A 15,955-nucleotide genomic window follows, 5' to 3' on the forward strand; every position below is an offset into this window, starting at 1 on the left:
CTTGGGTCCAAGCAGTAGGCTTACCAATACATTTTGGGGCACACCGTTTCTTAGGTTGGGAACTGCCTGTATAGGACCTGGCTTCTTCCCTGGAGGGACTCACAGCCAGTGGATTTAGGGGGGACTCTGTTAATAAGTAGGATGACTGAAGAATAATCAGGTGTCAACTGTAGGGTATTGGTTCTAAGTACAATACAGATTTATCCAAGAGGGATCCCAGAGAAGGATGGTATGTGGGTTCTTCAAAATTTTCACATAGGACAGCACGGTTTATCTGCACTAAGAATATGCTTAGATAGCAAGATAAGGGAGGAGGAAATTCTATGTAGCAATGGAATTTACCCGAAGCCAAGGTTTGGCATCAAACACGAGCATGAACAGGGAAGGCTTCAAGAAGGAATCACACCTGATGAGAGCAGAAGGGCTTTCTGAGGAGCAGTAAGAAATTGGCTTGGCTGAGGTGAAACAGTGTCAAACATTTCCTGTACATTTCATAAAACATATCATTGCAATTTGTACATATTTCATGTGACTGAACACTTTGAGGCAATAACTTTTGAGAGCATTTTTCAGGTGGACGATTTAACGTGACTGAAGTTCGGATTAGGTGAAGCCAGGTCTTGGAAGGCTGGTAATTCAGGTTAAGGACTGGACTTGATGAAGGAGTCCACAGTGGTGTCATTGAAGATGCTTGATCAGGGTTGGAAAGTTAGTGTGTGGCCGGTACACAGAGTTGAAGGGGGAAGAAGGCAGGAGACCATTTAGGAAGCTGCCACAGTAGGCCAGGGGTGAGGAGCTGAGTACCTGGACCAGGATGGAAGCAGCAGATTGGAGAAGGGACAGACCTGAGAGTCACTGTAGAGACGGGGGAACTGGGGAGATTGCAGGGGAGGGACCAGAGAAGGAAGGCCCTTGTGTATCTCAGGGTAACTTAAGCATGAGAACAACTTTGTTAGAAGTTCATGTTCGCGTGAAGGCTTCTCACCTGTGCAGCCTGCCATTCCCTTCTAGTGAACCCCCTTTCCAAGTTAACCCTATAGCGCTTTTCAGTAACCTAATTCTGCAAATATTCAGACTCATCCAATGGAAGTCTTAAAGCATTTATTCACTCACCTGATTTTGCAAAATTAGGTGAATGAATACATGCTAAGGGATTTCTAACTTGGAAGACATAAGCCTGCAATTCATTCTACTGCTAGGGCTTCAAAAAAGTGTGACACATCCAAAGTTTGTTCACATAGAAATGAATGCTTTTTTGCTTCATATCCTCTGTGCCCTTCCTGTGAACCCTGTCTCCTGAGAAAATCTTAGAGATCCAATATATTAACTTAATTTGTAAAAAGTTAGTGAATCAGTGCTGTGAGACTTTTATGGAAATATTTGAAATTAATTAGCCTTGTCAGATTTTAATTATATAAATTCTTTAACAATTATATCTTCCCCCCAGGTATGACTTTTTAATAAGATTGCTTATAAACAATAAAACTTAGAGAATCTGTGTACAAAGAACTTGAAGAATTTAAATACATGGGTTTATTATTAACACAGTAGCAAATATATCAAGGAAACACGCCCCATGAAAAGTGTTTCAAAGAAACACACATCTGCTCTGAGAAAGGTCTGTACCCAATAAGTAAGCCCGAAGAGACTTGTTTGCTTGGTGATGCCGGCAGATAAGCCTGGCAAAGCTCGGTGTGATTGAAGAAGCCAGTCTGAGACTCAGCCTAGCCCAGGCAAGCTACTGGACCCGGGCTCTGCTCAGCAAACCTCGACACAATGGTGTTCACATTTTGGAAAGTATTTCTGATCCTACACTGCCTTGCAGGTAAGGAAAAGGTCCCCAGTCCTCCAAAGATCATTGGGAATGGAGTTTCCTTTTAAATTGAAATCGCAAATTTTTACATAGACATAGAATATTCCTCTCCTGTGCTTAAAAGGAACTATGATTAATATGCTGAGTAAAATAATTTTCAGAAATCTTGCTTAGATTGTGCTACGCCAATATTGGGGGGGGGGGGGCTCAGCCTGTACATAGAATTGTTTTCTGTAGCTTCTGAATTAGAATTTTTTTCCTGAAAAATCACAGTATCTTTCTTTTTTTAGTTTGGAAGTTGAACAGATGAATTTACTCAGAAACTGAAATTTGTGCCAAGGATTCTTTTTTCAGTGTTTTACTTAAGCGTTTCCTTCAAATTCATTGTGATCAATTTGCTTTACTACAGCAGGCAGAGCCTGGCTGTGAATGCCTGCCATGCTTTACTCTCTAACATTTCTTAAGGCGTTGTACTTTCCAAGCTTATATTTAGGAAAATATGTGAGTGATTTATCATTGTGTACAGTATGGATGTTTTTAGGAGTTTGAGCAGACCAAAATCATTTTTAAAGTCAAAATCCTAATGCTGGTAGACCTAGGAGAGATCACTAATTCAGAAAGTTCCCTTGGCTAGTTTTTGCAAATACCAGATCCATGGTAAATACAATAAGATTGTTTATCCAAGAAATGATATTTTTCAGCCATCGGTAATATCAGCCAATTAGAATGAGATTTAACTAAGCTTCATGTCGACTGTAAATTGTATCTTAAAACTTATTAAATACAACATTTGCTCTGCAAGGGAAAAAAGCATATTTAATGATATAAGAAAATGCTAAAGCTAACACATTAAGTTAAAAAGCAGGATATACCCACATGCTTATAGTAAATTACTAGAAAGTTGTATACCAAACTGTTCATGGTGATTACTTCCGGGTGATGGGATTATCGACGATTTTTTATCTTATTCCCTGGCTTTTTCCTATTTTCCAGGGTTTCTACAAAGAATATTACACTATTTTGATAATCAGATAAAAGTGTTACTTTTCAAAACTATATGGCATTTAATAATAGTTCTCCAAATATTCCTTACTAAATGTTTAAACAAACATGTTCTATGGAGTCACCAGGAGGCAATGCTGCATTTACTCAGTGAACTAACCAGGACTTAGAACTGGAAAAAGCCACTTTTCTCAATTTCCATCCTGGTGGAAACATATGTTACTATTTTCCTCTTTCCTCCAGGAATATTAATTTTACACCTTAACTTTAGACAGTGAAAGTCTTTGTCCATTTTAAAGAGCTTCCAGTCATTAGCTAATTGGGTTGCCCCTGGGCCTTTTGCCCCAGCCCTGTAAAATCACACCTGAAGTCAGCGTCTACTTCCCTATTTGAGGCCTTACTCTGGCCTATACTAGATTCCAGTTTTGGAACAGTCGCAAGAGTGGTTTTTACTATAACTAACATATATGTAATTTTTACTGATTACAAATGTAAATTAAAATGTGGTCTTTGCAGAGAGGTTGGAAATAAAACCTATAAATAAAATAAAAATCACCAGCAATCTTACTAGAGATTTGAGTGAATTTCTCTTTTTTTCCTCTTTATATGTGTATATTGTATTACAAATTTGGGCTTATACCTTGTATACAATTTTTTATTGTTCAAAACTTACTTAGATGATGTCAGGATCTTACTTGATTGTGACTTTTATAACAAAGCCCAATCTTATTGACTAATAAATACCTTAGAGCCTTTGCTTTTAAGTTACTGTATAACTGGTCTTAGTGGTGTATAGTGTATCTACATGTATACAGACTAGTTGGCCCAAAGCAAAATATGGTAGTTTCAGTCTAGGAGATGGAATGGAAGTATGGTATAATACATTGTTTTTTTTTTGCTGTGCTTATATACATATGGAAATCAGAGAAAGATTTCAGTAATCTATGTCTGGCATTAGTAGTGTGAAGCAACTGGTAAAGTTTCCATCAGTGTATAGTTTGATGTGCTACCTGAACTTGTTTCCCGGTCAGGAAGAATATCACGTTTTTGGTGTCAAGCATGGTGTTAGGCACATAGTCGGCACTTAGGAAATGTTTATTGAAAGAATTAATTACCTTCCAAAATTCTGTCTTTTGTGACATGGATGGACCTTAAGTGTATTAAGCTAAGTGAAATATGTCAGAGAAAGACAAACACTGTGTGATCTCACTCAGATGTGGAATCTTAAAAAAAAAAAAAAAAGCTGAATTCATAGAAACAGGGAGTACAGTGGTGGTTACCAGGGGTGGTGTGGGGGAAATGGGAAGATATTGGTCCAAGGGTATAAACTTCCAATCAGAAGATGAAGAAGTTCTGCAGATCTAAAGCTCTAATGTTGAGCTTGGTGACTGTAGTTAACAATACTCTGTTATATACTTGAAAGTTGTTAAGAGAGTGGATCTTAAATGTTGTCACCACAAAAAAAGACATGGTAATTATGTGATGTGATGGAAGTGTTAGTTAAACACTATGGTGGCAATGTTTTGTAATATATGTATGTGTGTCAGATCAACACTTTGTATAGCTTAAACTTACACAATGTTATATATGTCATTATATCTCAGTAAAGGTAGAAAAATAAAAGAGTGAATTACCTTCTCAAACCCAAAACATTTAGAAATGATTTTCACATGCATATTTAAAAAGAAATTTTTGTACAACTAAGCAAGATTAATTTTATTGTAATAAGAAGAACCTTTCTGATGACTTCTTAGGAAGTCAGGTTAAATTCCATTTCAGGAAAATAATTTTAATCAAAATTGTCTTCTGCAAAAAAAGTTCAAGCACATCATTTTAGATACTTGTTATATATTAGTCACCTGTTGGAAAAATATGTTAATGTTGTTTCCATTTTCTGGAGGTACGTGCTATGCATTTTAATGCAGTAATATATTATATCTGAACTTTGGTTTTACAGTCAAATCCATAAAGTTAGTGATCATTTAGTTATATTATTACCTAACTCAAAAATGAAGCAATTATACATGAAGTTGCTGGAAATTAACTCACCTCAAATGTATGAGGTTAAATACGGCCATTTGCTATATTAGGAGAATAATAATCCCTCCATAAGCAAAGTGCCTGCCGCATTGTAAGCATTAAATAGATGAGTGAACAATCATTACCAGAACATGAGACATTTAAAATCTTTTTAGAGTGTTTATTAACCCAAGTGTATACACCTTGGGATTATTTTCCTTTAATAATATGCACTGATTTTAAAAAGCAGTCACATGTATTTCAACCACGTGTGTGTGTGTGTGTGTGTTTTTAAATTCAACCAGGTCAGTGAGTGAAATTGCAATTTTATTTAAATCAAATACTAATCTTTATTTTGCTGTTTATTCATAGTCTTGTTAAGGTAGAGGTTTTTTCCTGACTTTCTCAATTTTTAAATATAATCTCTCAATTTAGACTAAATGGATCCAAAGGAACAGAATATTTTTTTTTCCCTGACACACACAGACTCACATGCAGTTTAAAATTAAATTTGCACTATTCGCAATCCCTGTGTGGCTATTTAAATATAAATTAATTTAAATTAAATAGATTAGAAATTCAGCTCTTCCGTAGCACTAGCCACATTTCAGGTGCTCCATAGTACATGTGGGTAATGGCTACTGAGTTGGATAGCACAGAGATAAAATATTTCTATAATCACAGAAAGTCCTATTGGACAGGGCTAGGCTAGAGGATAATCCCAGAGGTTTAAGAAATGTGCACTAATTGAATAATGTGACATTTTAAAGAAGTTCAACTGGAAATATATAACTCTTATCTCTGAAGTGTATTGTCACTAGAGATTAGAGATGGGCAATTTCTGAAAACTGTCTTTTCTTCAGAACTTAAGGATTGATATTGTGGTGGATATTGGGCAACAGGGCAATAAAATGGTCTGGAGATATTGCCTTGACAACTGTTACCTATTTACAGAACATCGTGTAGTATTCTTAAAAATATATTGTCTCACAGTAGATTTAGAGTTTAACCAACCTTATTCCAAGGTGATATTGTTGAGCTTTTACAGATCTCAAAATATTTACATATTTATATATCTTCTATTAAATTATGTTGAAAATATTTAAATACACGCCACAGCTCACAGCAACCCTAGATCCTTAACCCACCGTGGGAGGCCAGGGATCAAAACTGTGTCCTCATGGATGCTAGTCAGATTCATTTCTGCTGAGCCATGACCAGAACTCCCAGTTCCCAAATTCTTGATTTTTATTTGCCTCCACTAAGGTCTGTGCTATAAATGGCTTCCTGTTGTGTAGATATAGCAGGCAGAGACTGCGTCTGTCTTGTTCATTATTTCCCCAGTGTTAGCACTGTTAGTGGCACAAAATAGGTGTTCAACAGATATTTGTTGATAGGCATCACGGTTTCTTCCATGGCTTGCTTGCCTTGTGTAAAAATTGTGTTTACTCTGCCTTCAGGCATTTTTGTGGAGAGCAGCCTTTAAAGGTTTTGTTTGTTTGTTTTGGGGTTTTTTTTGGCCTTACCTATCGTAAGTTACCACCATTAGCCAATTCCATAATAGATATTGGGACACAAACTAGAAGACATTTTGTCCACGATGGCCAAATAGTATCTTCAAAATCTCTGTTTTTAGAGGAAAGATGATGTGAACTTAATAGCCCAAATCTGCATTCTGTCCCTTTAATTTTGGATGCTTTAAAGACATTTGGAAGTCTTCATTTGGCATAGCCAGAGAGGGATATGGCTAATTTCCAGGAGAAATGAGATGGGCTCTTGAGGACAGGAGAGCATCATTTAGCCTCCTGCCGTGAAATTCCCATTGGAAAGAGTAGCTGATTTCTGCAGGCCAGTTTTGTTTTGGGGGGAGGCATTGTGGGAACCAGGAAAGCATGGAGAGGAGAGTATTGGGAAAGCTGAACCTGCATGGACTTAGAGGGTGCCACATTGGTGTTTACCCTACAACACTTCTCTCAATTCATCAAGACATTGGTTGCCATGTAAACAGCCAATTCTGGCAAAGAAGCAGCTGGACCAGATGGCCTGGCTGTGACAGAGAACATGGCTATTAAATCTAGGAAACCGGGGGTAATCAGTACAGTGGTTTGCCTTTTCTTTAAAATTTTCAAAATGTTTGTCAAGTCCCTTTTGCCCGACCACTGTCATTAAGAAGAATAAAGTCATCTTTGAATATGTAAAATTGGGAGGGGGATCAGGAATTTGTCTTTCTGTACTATTTCCTCAGATTTTCCCATCTTTGTATCCTCATCCTGCCCCAACCCTGCAGGCAGCTAGTGCTCTCGCTCTAGCCTCTCTGCAGCATGGAGATCATCTAGCAAACTTGACCTTTTCTATTGCCTGTCTGACAGTGTTATGCTCCATCTAGAGAGCTTCTATCCTCTCTAACTTTGCAATGGATAATAACCAATTATTCAGATGAGCCAAAACTTCTATAGCATTACCCAAAATATGATCCCCTGTAAAATCCCTTGGGAGAATGCTTGCATAGTACTAAGGATTTCAAGTATAGTGGTAGGCTGGATTTTTGGGTAGGGGGCTCTTTGGTGTTCCTCCGGATCATATGGGTAGCACATCTTTTTGTTTTTGTTTTTGTTTTTGTTTTTGTCTTTTTAGGGCTGCACTCACGGCATATGGAAGTTCCCAGGCTAGGGGTCAAATCAGAGATTGGAGCTACAGCTGCCGGCCTATGCCACAGCCACAGCAACACCAGCCACATGTCTGTGACCTACACCACAGCTCACGGCAACGCTGGATCCTTAACCCACTGAGTGAGGCCAGGGAGTGAACCTGCATCCTCATGGATACTAGTCTGATTCGTTTCCACTAAGCCACCATGGAAACTCCAGTAGCACATCCTTTTGTAAGGCCAGTGATTCTCATATTGTGGTCTCAGGCCCCTTTTACAACTTAAATCTATTTTTTAAAAACATTTATTCTTTTTTTTCCACTCTCTCTCTCTTTGGCTGTGCCCATGGCATGCAGTTCCCAGGCCAGGGATTGATCCTGTGCCACGGCAGTGACAACGCCAGATCCTTATCCACTAGGCCACTAGGGAACTCAGCAATCTTAAATATAGAAGAAGATTTCTGGTTTGGACAGAATGGCATAGGTATGTCTTTCCTTGCTACTCCCTCCTAAGCACAGATATAAACCCTCCCTAGAAATAATGCAAGAGACAACCACGGGAGAATTCTGAAAGATAGTAAGAAGAAAGCAGACTGGCTTTGGACTCTGGGAACAACAGAGAGGCAAGGCGTCTTATGTCTCTTCACCCAAAGGAGGAAGGGGACCCAGTCCTGGCATTTCCTGATCCTAACCTAGCGACAGGGAGGCTCATTTTTTTCCCCCGGACTGGATTAGATGGGAGTCCCTCTGACATCAGATGAGCTCCACACTACTGGCAAAGGAAAATCATCAGGCGCCCCACCGGCAAAAGTAGACAAAAGAAGCCATCTCCTTCCCCACTCTGCCTGAAACTCCCTACTTTCACTTAGCGATACTGAGGTGGGACAGTGGACCAGACAAGATGGATGAAGCCACAGCAAATACATGACTCCAGAGGACTCTTTATCTCTGTGGGTCTGAGACTCTCCTCCTCCCCACAAAGACACCAGGGCAGCTGAGGGTTCCAGTAAGCGTGTCCTGCCATACCTACCCCCCACTGAGAGACACCCAGCAGCCTGACCTGGGGAAACACTTCCACCCACTCAGGCAACAGCATCAGGGACGAGCAGAAAGCCCTGGTGACCCCAGATAACTGAAAAGACCAAAGCAATACTGTAAAGACTGAAAATTAAACCAGCATTAGAAATGTAGCCCACAAAATTAGGCCAAGACCTGTGTGCAAAACATAAATTTAGAAAAAGAGGGGAGTTCCTGTTGTGGTGCAGCTTAAATGAATCCAACTAGGAACCATGAGGTTTCGGGTTCAATTCCTGGCCTCACTCAGTGGGTTCAGGATCTGGCATTGCCGTGAGCTGTGGTGTAGGTCGCAGACATGGCTCGGATCCCGAATGGCTGTGGCTGTGGTGAAAGCAGGCAGCTACAGCTCCGATTAGACCCCTAGCCTGGGGACCTCCATATGCTGCAGTTATAGCCCTGAAAAGCCAAAAAAAAAAAAAATTAATAAAAAACAAAAATAGAAATTAAAAATTTAAAAAAGAGATAGCTAAAGTAAAAGATTTAAATAGGAGTTTCCTAACGTAATAGACAAAATGTCTGTGGGTTTTGACAAATACATAATCACATGTATCCACCATTATATCGTGGTACAGAATATTTTCACTGCCCTAAAAAATCCTCTGTGCTCCACCTATTCATGCAGTCTTCTGTACCAACACCTTGCAACCACTGTTCTTTTTACTATCTCCATAGTTTGGCCTTTTCCAGAATGTCGTATACTTGAAGTCATACGGTGTGTGGCCTTTTCAGATTGGCTTCTTTCACTTGGGAATATGCATTTAAGGTCCCTCCATGTCTTTTCATGGCTTGGTAGCTCATTTCTTTTTAGCACTGAACAACATTCCATTGTCTGGATGTACCACAGTTTATTAATCCATTCACCCACTGAAGGACATCTTGGTTGCTTCCAGGTTTTGGCAATTATAAATAAAGCTATAAACATCCCTGTGCAGGTTTTTGTGTGAATATAAGTTTTCAAACTTTGGTTACATAGTGAGGAACACAATTATTGGATAATATGGTAAGAGTATGTTTAGTTTTGTAAGAAACGGCCAAACTATCTTCCAAAGTGGCTGTACCATTTTGCATCCCCACCAGCAACAAATGAGAGTTTCTGTTGCTCTACCATCCTCATTAGCATTCAATGTGTCACAGTGTTCTGGATTTTGGCTACGCTAATGGATATGTAGTGTTTTAATTTGCATTTCCCTGATGACAGTTAATGTGGACTATCTTTTCCTATGTTCATTTGCCATCTATATATGACCTTTGATGACATGTCTTATAAGATCTTTGGTGTGTTTATTTATTTATTTATTTATTTATTTATTTATTTATTTATGGCCGAGCTCAAGGCATATGGAAGTTCCTGGGGCCAGGGAACCAACCTGCACTACAGCAGCGACCCAAGCTGCTGCAGTGACATCACCAGATCCTTAACCCACTGCATCACAAGAGAACTTCCCATTTTTTAATCTGGTTGGTTGCTTTCTTATTATTGAGTTTTAAGAGTTCTTTGTGTGTGTGTGTGTGTATATATATATATATATATATATATATATATATATATATTTGTCTTTTTGTCTTTTCTTGAGCCACTCCCATGGCATATGGAGATTCCCAGGCTAGGGGTCCAGTCGGAGCTGTAGCCACCGGCCTACACCAGAGCCACAGCAATGTGGGATCCGAGCTGCGTCTGTGACCCACACCACAGCTCACAGCAGTGCCAGATCCTTAACCCACTGAGCAAGGCCAGGAATCGAACCCACAACCTCATGGTTCCTAGTCGGATTCGTTAACCACTGCGCCATGACGGGGACTCCTATACATTGTTGAAAAGGAACGATGAGAGGAGATAGCCTTGCCTTTGCCTAATCTTAGTAGGAAAGCTAGTTTTTCACCTTTAAGTACGATGTTAGCTGTTGGTTTTTTTTTTTTAATAGATAGTCTTCATCAAGTTGAAGAAGTCTTCTATTCCTAGTTATGGAGAATTTTTATCATAAATTCATGTTGGATTTTGTCAAATGCTTTCTCTGCATATATTGATATGATCTTGTGATTTTTTTCCTTAGCTTACTGATGTGATGAGTTACATTAATTGATTTTCAAATGTTGAACCAGCCTTGTGTACCTGAGATAAATCACACTTGGTTGGTGCAAAATTCTTTTTATTCATTGTCGGATTTGATTCGCTAATATTTTGTTGAGGATTTTTGCATCTATGTTCATGAGACATATTGGTCTATAGTTTTCTTTTCTTGTAATGTCTTTTGTTTGGTTTTAGTATTAGGGTAACGTTGGCATCATAGAATGAGGTAAGAAGTATTTCCTTTGTTCTGTCCTCTGAAAAAACATGGTAGAGAATTGGTATAGTTTCTTCCTTAACTATTTGGTAAAACTCACTAGTGAACCCATCTGAGCCTGGTGCTTTCTATTTTGGAAAGTTATTAATTATTGATTTAATTTCTTCAATATATATAGAATAGATATAGGCCTGTTTAGATTATCTACTTCTTTTTCATGTGTGTGAATTTTGGCAGATTTTTTCTTTCAAGTTGGTCTATTTCATCTAGGTTATCAAATTTCTGGTCATAAAGTTGTTCCTAGTATTCCTTTATTATCTTTTTGTTATATTCCTTTAATGTCCATAGTATCTGCAGTGATGGCCTCTCTTTCGTTTCTTATTTTTTTTCAGGTCTGCACCTGTGGCATATAGAAGTTCCCAGGCTAGGAGTCGAATTGGTGCTGCAGCTGCCAGCTACACCACAGCCACAGCAAAGAGGGATCCGAGCTGCACCTGCAACCTACACTTCAGCTTGGTACAACGCCAAATCCTTAAGCCACTGAGCAAGGCCAGGGATCAAACTCGCATCCTCATGGATACTAGTCAGGTTCTTAACCCACTGAGCCACAATGGAACTCTGCCTCTTTCATTTCTGATATTAGTAATTTGTGTCCTCTATATTTTTTTCTTAGCCTGACTAGAGTCTTAGCAATTTTCTTTATCTTCTCAAATAACCAGTTTTGGTTTTATTGATTTTCTCTGTTGATTTCCTGTTTTCAATTCTGTTGGTTTTGGCTCCAGTTTTTGTTATTTCTTTTCTTCTGCCTACTTTGGATTTAATTTACTCTTCTTTTCTAGTTTCCCTAAGGTGCAAGTTTAGATGATTTATTTTAGAGCTTTCTTCTTTTCTAACATATGCATTCAATGCTGTAAATTTCCATCTGAGCACTGCTTTTGCTGCTTACCACAAATTTTGATAAATTGTGCTTTCATTTTCATTTAGTTCAGAATATTTAAAAATTTCTCCTGAGATTTCTTCTTTGACCTGTGTGTTATTTAGAAGTGTGTTGTTAGATTTCCATGTGTTTTGGGACTTTCCAGTAATCTTTTTTGTTATTGCTTTCTACTTTATTTTCATTGTGGTCTGAGAGAAGACACTGTATGATTTCTGTTCTTTTAAATTTAAGGTTTGTTTTATGGCCCAGAATATGGTCTAGCTCGCTGTGTACTCATGGTGTTTTAAAGTATATCTCTTTGTATAGAACATTCAGCCCCAAAACAGCAGAATGAACTTTTTGCCCCAAGTACCCACAGAACATTTACCAAGATAGACCATAGGCATGGCCATATAACAGACCTCAACAACTTCTGAAAAATTGAAATCATACGGTCTCTTCTCTGAGCACAATGGAATCAAACTAGAAACTAAGATCGGAAAGACAACAAGAAAATCTCTAAATACTTGAAAATTATACATTTCTGAACAATCTGTGGATCAAAGAGAAAATCTCAAAAGAAAAATTAAAAATATATATAGAACTGATTGAAAATGAAAATGTAACATATAGACAAATGTAACATGCAGCTAAAGCAGTGTAGAAAGACAATTTCATAGCAGTAAATGCTTACATTTGAAATGAAGAAAATTTTCAGGTCAATCATGAAGTTCCTATATCTAGGAACTAGAAAAAGATCAATCCAAAGCAAGCAGAAGGAAGGAAATAGTAAAGAACTGTAATCAATGGAATTAAAATAGGAAAACCATAGAGAAAGTTAAATAAAACTCTGGCTCTTTGAAAAAAAAATCAGTAAAGAAAATTGAGGAGTTCCCATCATGGCTCAGTGGAAACAAATCTGACTAGCATCCATGAGAATGCAGGTTTGATCCCTGGCTTCGCTCAGTGGGTTAAGGATCCAGCATTGCTGTGAGCTGTGGTGTAGGTCACAGACGCGGCTCAGATCTGGCATTGCTGTGGCTGTGGTGTAGGCCAGTGGCTATAGCTCCAATTAGACCCCTAGCCTGGGAACCAACATATGCCATGGGTGTGGCCCTAAAAAGACAAAAATTGACAAACCTCTAGCAAGACTGGTAAAAATAAAGAGTTAAGACACATATCACCAATATCAGAAGTGAAATACAGGATCTCATAGATTCTGCAGTCATTAAAAACATAAGGGAGTACAACTTTACATTTTATATATTTGCCAACTTAGAAAAAAATGGATCAATTCATCACAAAAAAGGGAGTTCCTTAGGGGTATGTATAGTGGTTAGGATTAGGCACTTTCACTGCTGTGGCGCAGGTTCCATCCCTGGGTCTGGGAATTGAGATCCCATATCAAGCTACTGCATGATGCAGCCAAAAAAAAAAAAAAAAGATTAATTCCTCAAAATCAAGAAACTACTAAAACTCACCCAATATAAAATGAATTTCCCTATAGTCATTAAAGAGATTTAATTCATAATTTAAAAACCTCCTGAGAAAGAAATCTCCAAGCCTGGATACTTTCACTAGATGAGTCTACCAAATGTTTACAAAATAATTAACACCAATTTTATACAATCTTTTCCAAAAATAGAAGAAGAGGGAACATTTCAAACTCATTTTATGAGGCTAGTATTACCTTGATACGAAAACCAGACAAGGACAGTGCAAAAATAGTAAAGTGCCGTCCAGTACCTCTCATGAACTTAGACTCAAAAACCCTCAATAAAACACTAGCAAATTGAATCCCATAGTGTTTACAAAGAATTCTACCCAAGGGATTTACTTAAGGTATGCAAGGCTGGTTCAACATTTAGAAATCATTCAGTGTAATCTCTCATATCAACAGGATAAATTAAAAAAAAATAAACAATTATCTCGGTACAGAAAGAACATTTGACAAAATCCAACACCCATTCATGATATTAAAAAACTCTTAGCATGTTAGGAATGGAAGGTGTGTCAGTGTCCAAGAGCTGCTGTAACAAATTGCCAGAAACTGAGTGGCTTAAAACAGATAAGTTTATTCTCTCATAGTTCTGGAGACCAAAAGTCCAAAGTGTTGGACTGAATTGATTCTGAAGGATCCATGCTATGCCTTTCTCCTAGCTGGCTGTTAGCAATTCTTGGCATTCCTTGGCTTGCACATGCATCTCTCCAATTTCTGACTCCATCTTCATGTGCTGTGTGCCAACTCTCACTCTTCTTGTTCTTATTATGACAGCAGTCATTGGATTTAGGTCCCACTCTAAATCCAGGGTGATCTATCTCATCATTAATTATATTGTGAAGACCCTGTTTCCAAATAAGGTCACACTCCTAGGAACCAGGAATTAGGACTTGTCCTTATCCTTTCGGAGGACACAATTCAACCCATGACGGAGGAGAATTCCCTTAACTTTTTTTTAGTGGCTGCATCCACAGCATATGGAAGTTCCTGGGCCAGGGATCGAATCTGAACTGCAGCTGTGTAGCTGCGACAACACTGCAGTGTGATGCCAGGGATTGAACCCCTTCTCTGCAGCGACCTGAGACTTGAGCTGCTGCAGTTAGATTCTTTGCTCACTGTTGCACAGCAGGATCTCCAGAATTCCCTTAACTTGATAAAGAATATCTAAAATACCCTACAGCTAACATCGTATTTAATGGTGAAATACTGAATGCTTTTCCCCTAAGATTGAGAACCAGGCAAGGATATCCACTCTCTCAGCTCTCTTATTCAGTAAAATACTTCAAGTTATAGCCGCTGCAATAAGGCAATAAAAATAAAAGGCTTACAGAGTGGAAAAGGAGAAGTAAAACTGGCTCTACCCAACAAAAGACTGGCATCTAGATTATATAGAGAACTCTCAAAATTCACCAGTAAAAAATTAAGCAATCCAATTAGAAAATGGGCAAAAGATATGAGATACATTATGCTGAGGAAGATATACAAATGACAATCACATGAAAAGTTATTTAGCATCATTAATTTGCATTAGGTAAATGCAAATTAAAACCACAATAATGTCCTACTATACACTTATTAGAATGGCTCTGGAAAATAGTGACAACACCAAATGCTGACAAGGATATGGGGAGACTGGGCCACTCATACATTATTGGTGGGAATATATATTGGTGCAACCACTCTGAAAAACAGTGTGGCTATTTTTTGTTTTGTGTTTAATAAAACTAAACATGTAACTACCATCTAACGTAGCAGTTGCACTCTTAGGAAGTGATCCCAGAGACATGGGAATTTATGCTCACATGAAAATCTGTACATGAATGTTCATTGGAGTTTTACTCAATTGCCCAAAACTAGAAACAACCCAGATGTCCCTATATGGGTGCACCATAAACAAATTGTTATACATACATACATACCATTGAATGCTATTAAGCAATAAAAGGCAATTAACTAGTGATACGCCCAATGACTTGAGTGAATTTCTAAATAATTATGTAGAATGAAGAAAAGCCAATCAAAAAGTGTTATCATGTTTCCATTTATGTAACATTTACAAAATAACAATTTTATAAATGGAAGACATATTGGCAGTTTCCAATGCTTAGGATCAGGGATGGGGGGGAGGAGGGAGGTGAGTGTGATTATAAAAGAAATATGAGGGGTCTTTGTAATGGTGAAACTGTTCACTTGTATTGACTGTGGTGGTAGATACACAACCTGTACATGTGATAAATTTTATAGAATTAAATGCACACACACATAGGAGTACAAGTAAACCTGGAGAAATCGAATAAGATCAATATCAGTGTCCTGGCTGTGGTATTACACTATAGTTTCACAAAATAAGTGACCATGGGTGGAAGGGAGTTGGGTAACGTGTACATGGGATCTCCATCTTATTTCTTGGAATTGCGTGTGAAATGCATTGCATTAGCCACTAGAGCAATGACATCGTTGCCTGTCATGTAACTTCTGGAACACTCCATTGTACACGCATGAGAAGATGAGAGTGAAAAAAAATAACCGTGTAGTATTATTATGAACACAATTGTGGTCTTAAAGCCTCCCCCAATTGGTCTAATGACCAACTCATCCTGGTTTTCCTGGGACTTTCCTGCTTTAAGCACTCAAAGTCCTAGCAGCAAAACAAGTGTAGTTTGCTTGAGGCTTACCTGGTTTTAAAACTGAGAGTCCCC

General features: G+C 38.3%; 1 protein-coding gene across 1 annotated transcript in view; it reads left to right on the forward strand.

The window, feature by feature from the left end:
* Positions 1-1,625: 1,625 nt before the first annotated feature.
* Positions 1,626-15,955, forward strand: part of VSIG1 (V-set and immunoglobulin domain containing 1) — a 32,507-nt gene continuing 18,177 nt past the window's right edge. Inside the window, exon 1 of the mRNA XM_047764618.1 lies at positions 1,626-1,825. Coding sequence (XP_047620574.1) covers positions 1,777-1,825 — 49 coding nt within the window. The 5' untranslated portion in view covers positions 1,626-1,776. The remainder of the gene's footprint in view (positions 1,826-15,955) is intronic.

The sequence above is a fragment of the Phacochoerus africanus genome, chromosome X (assembly GCF_016906955.1).
Source record: "Phacochoerus africanus isolate WHEZ1 chromosome X, ROS_Pafr_v1, whole genome shotgun sequence".
In the NCBI taxonomy this organism is placed as follows: domain Eukaryota; kingdom Metazoa; phylum Chordata; class Mammalia; order Artiodactyla; family Suidae; genus Phacochoerus; species Phacochoerus africanus.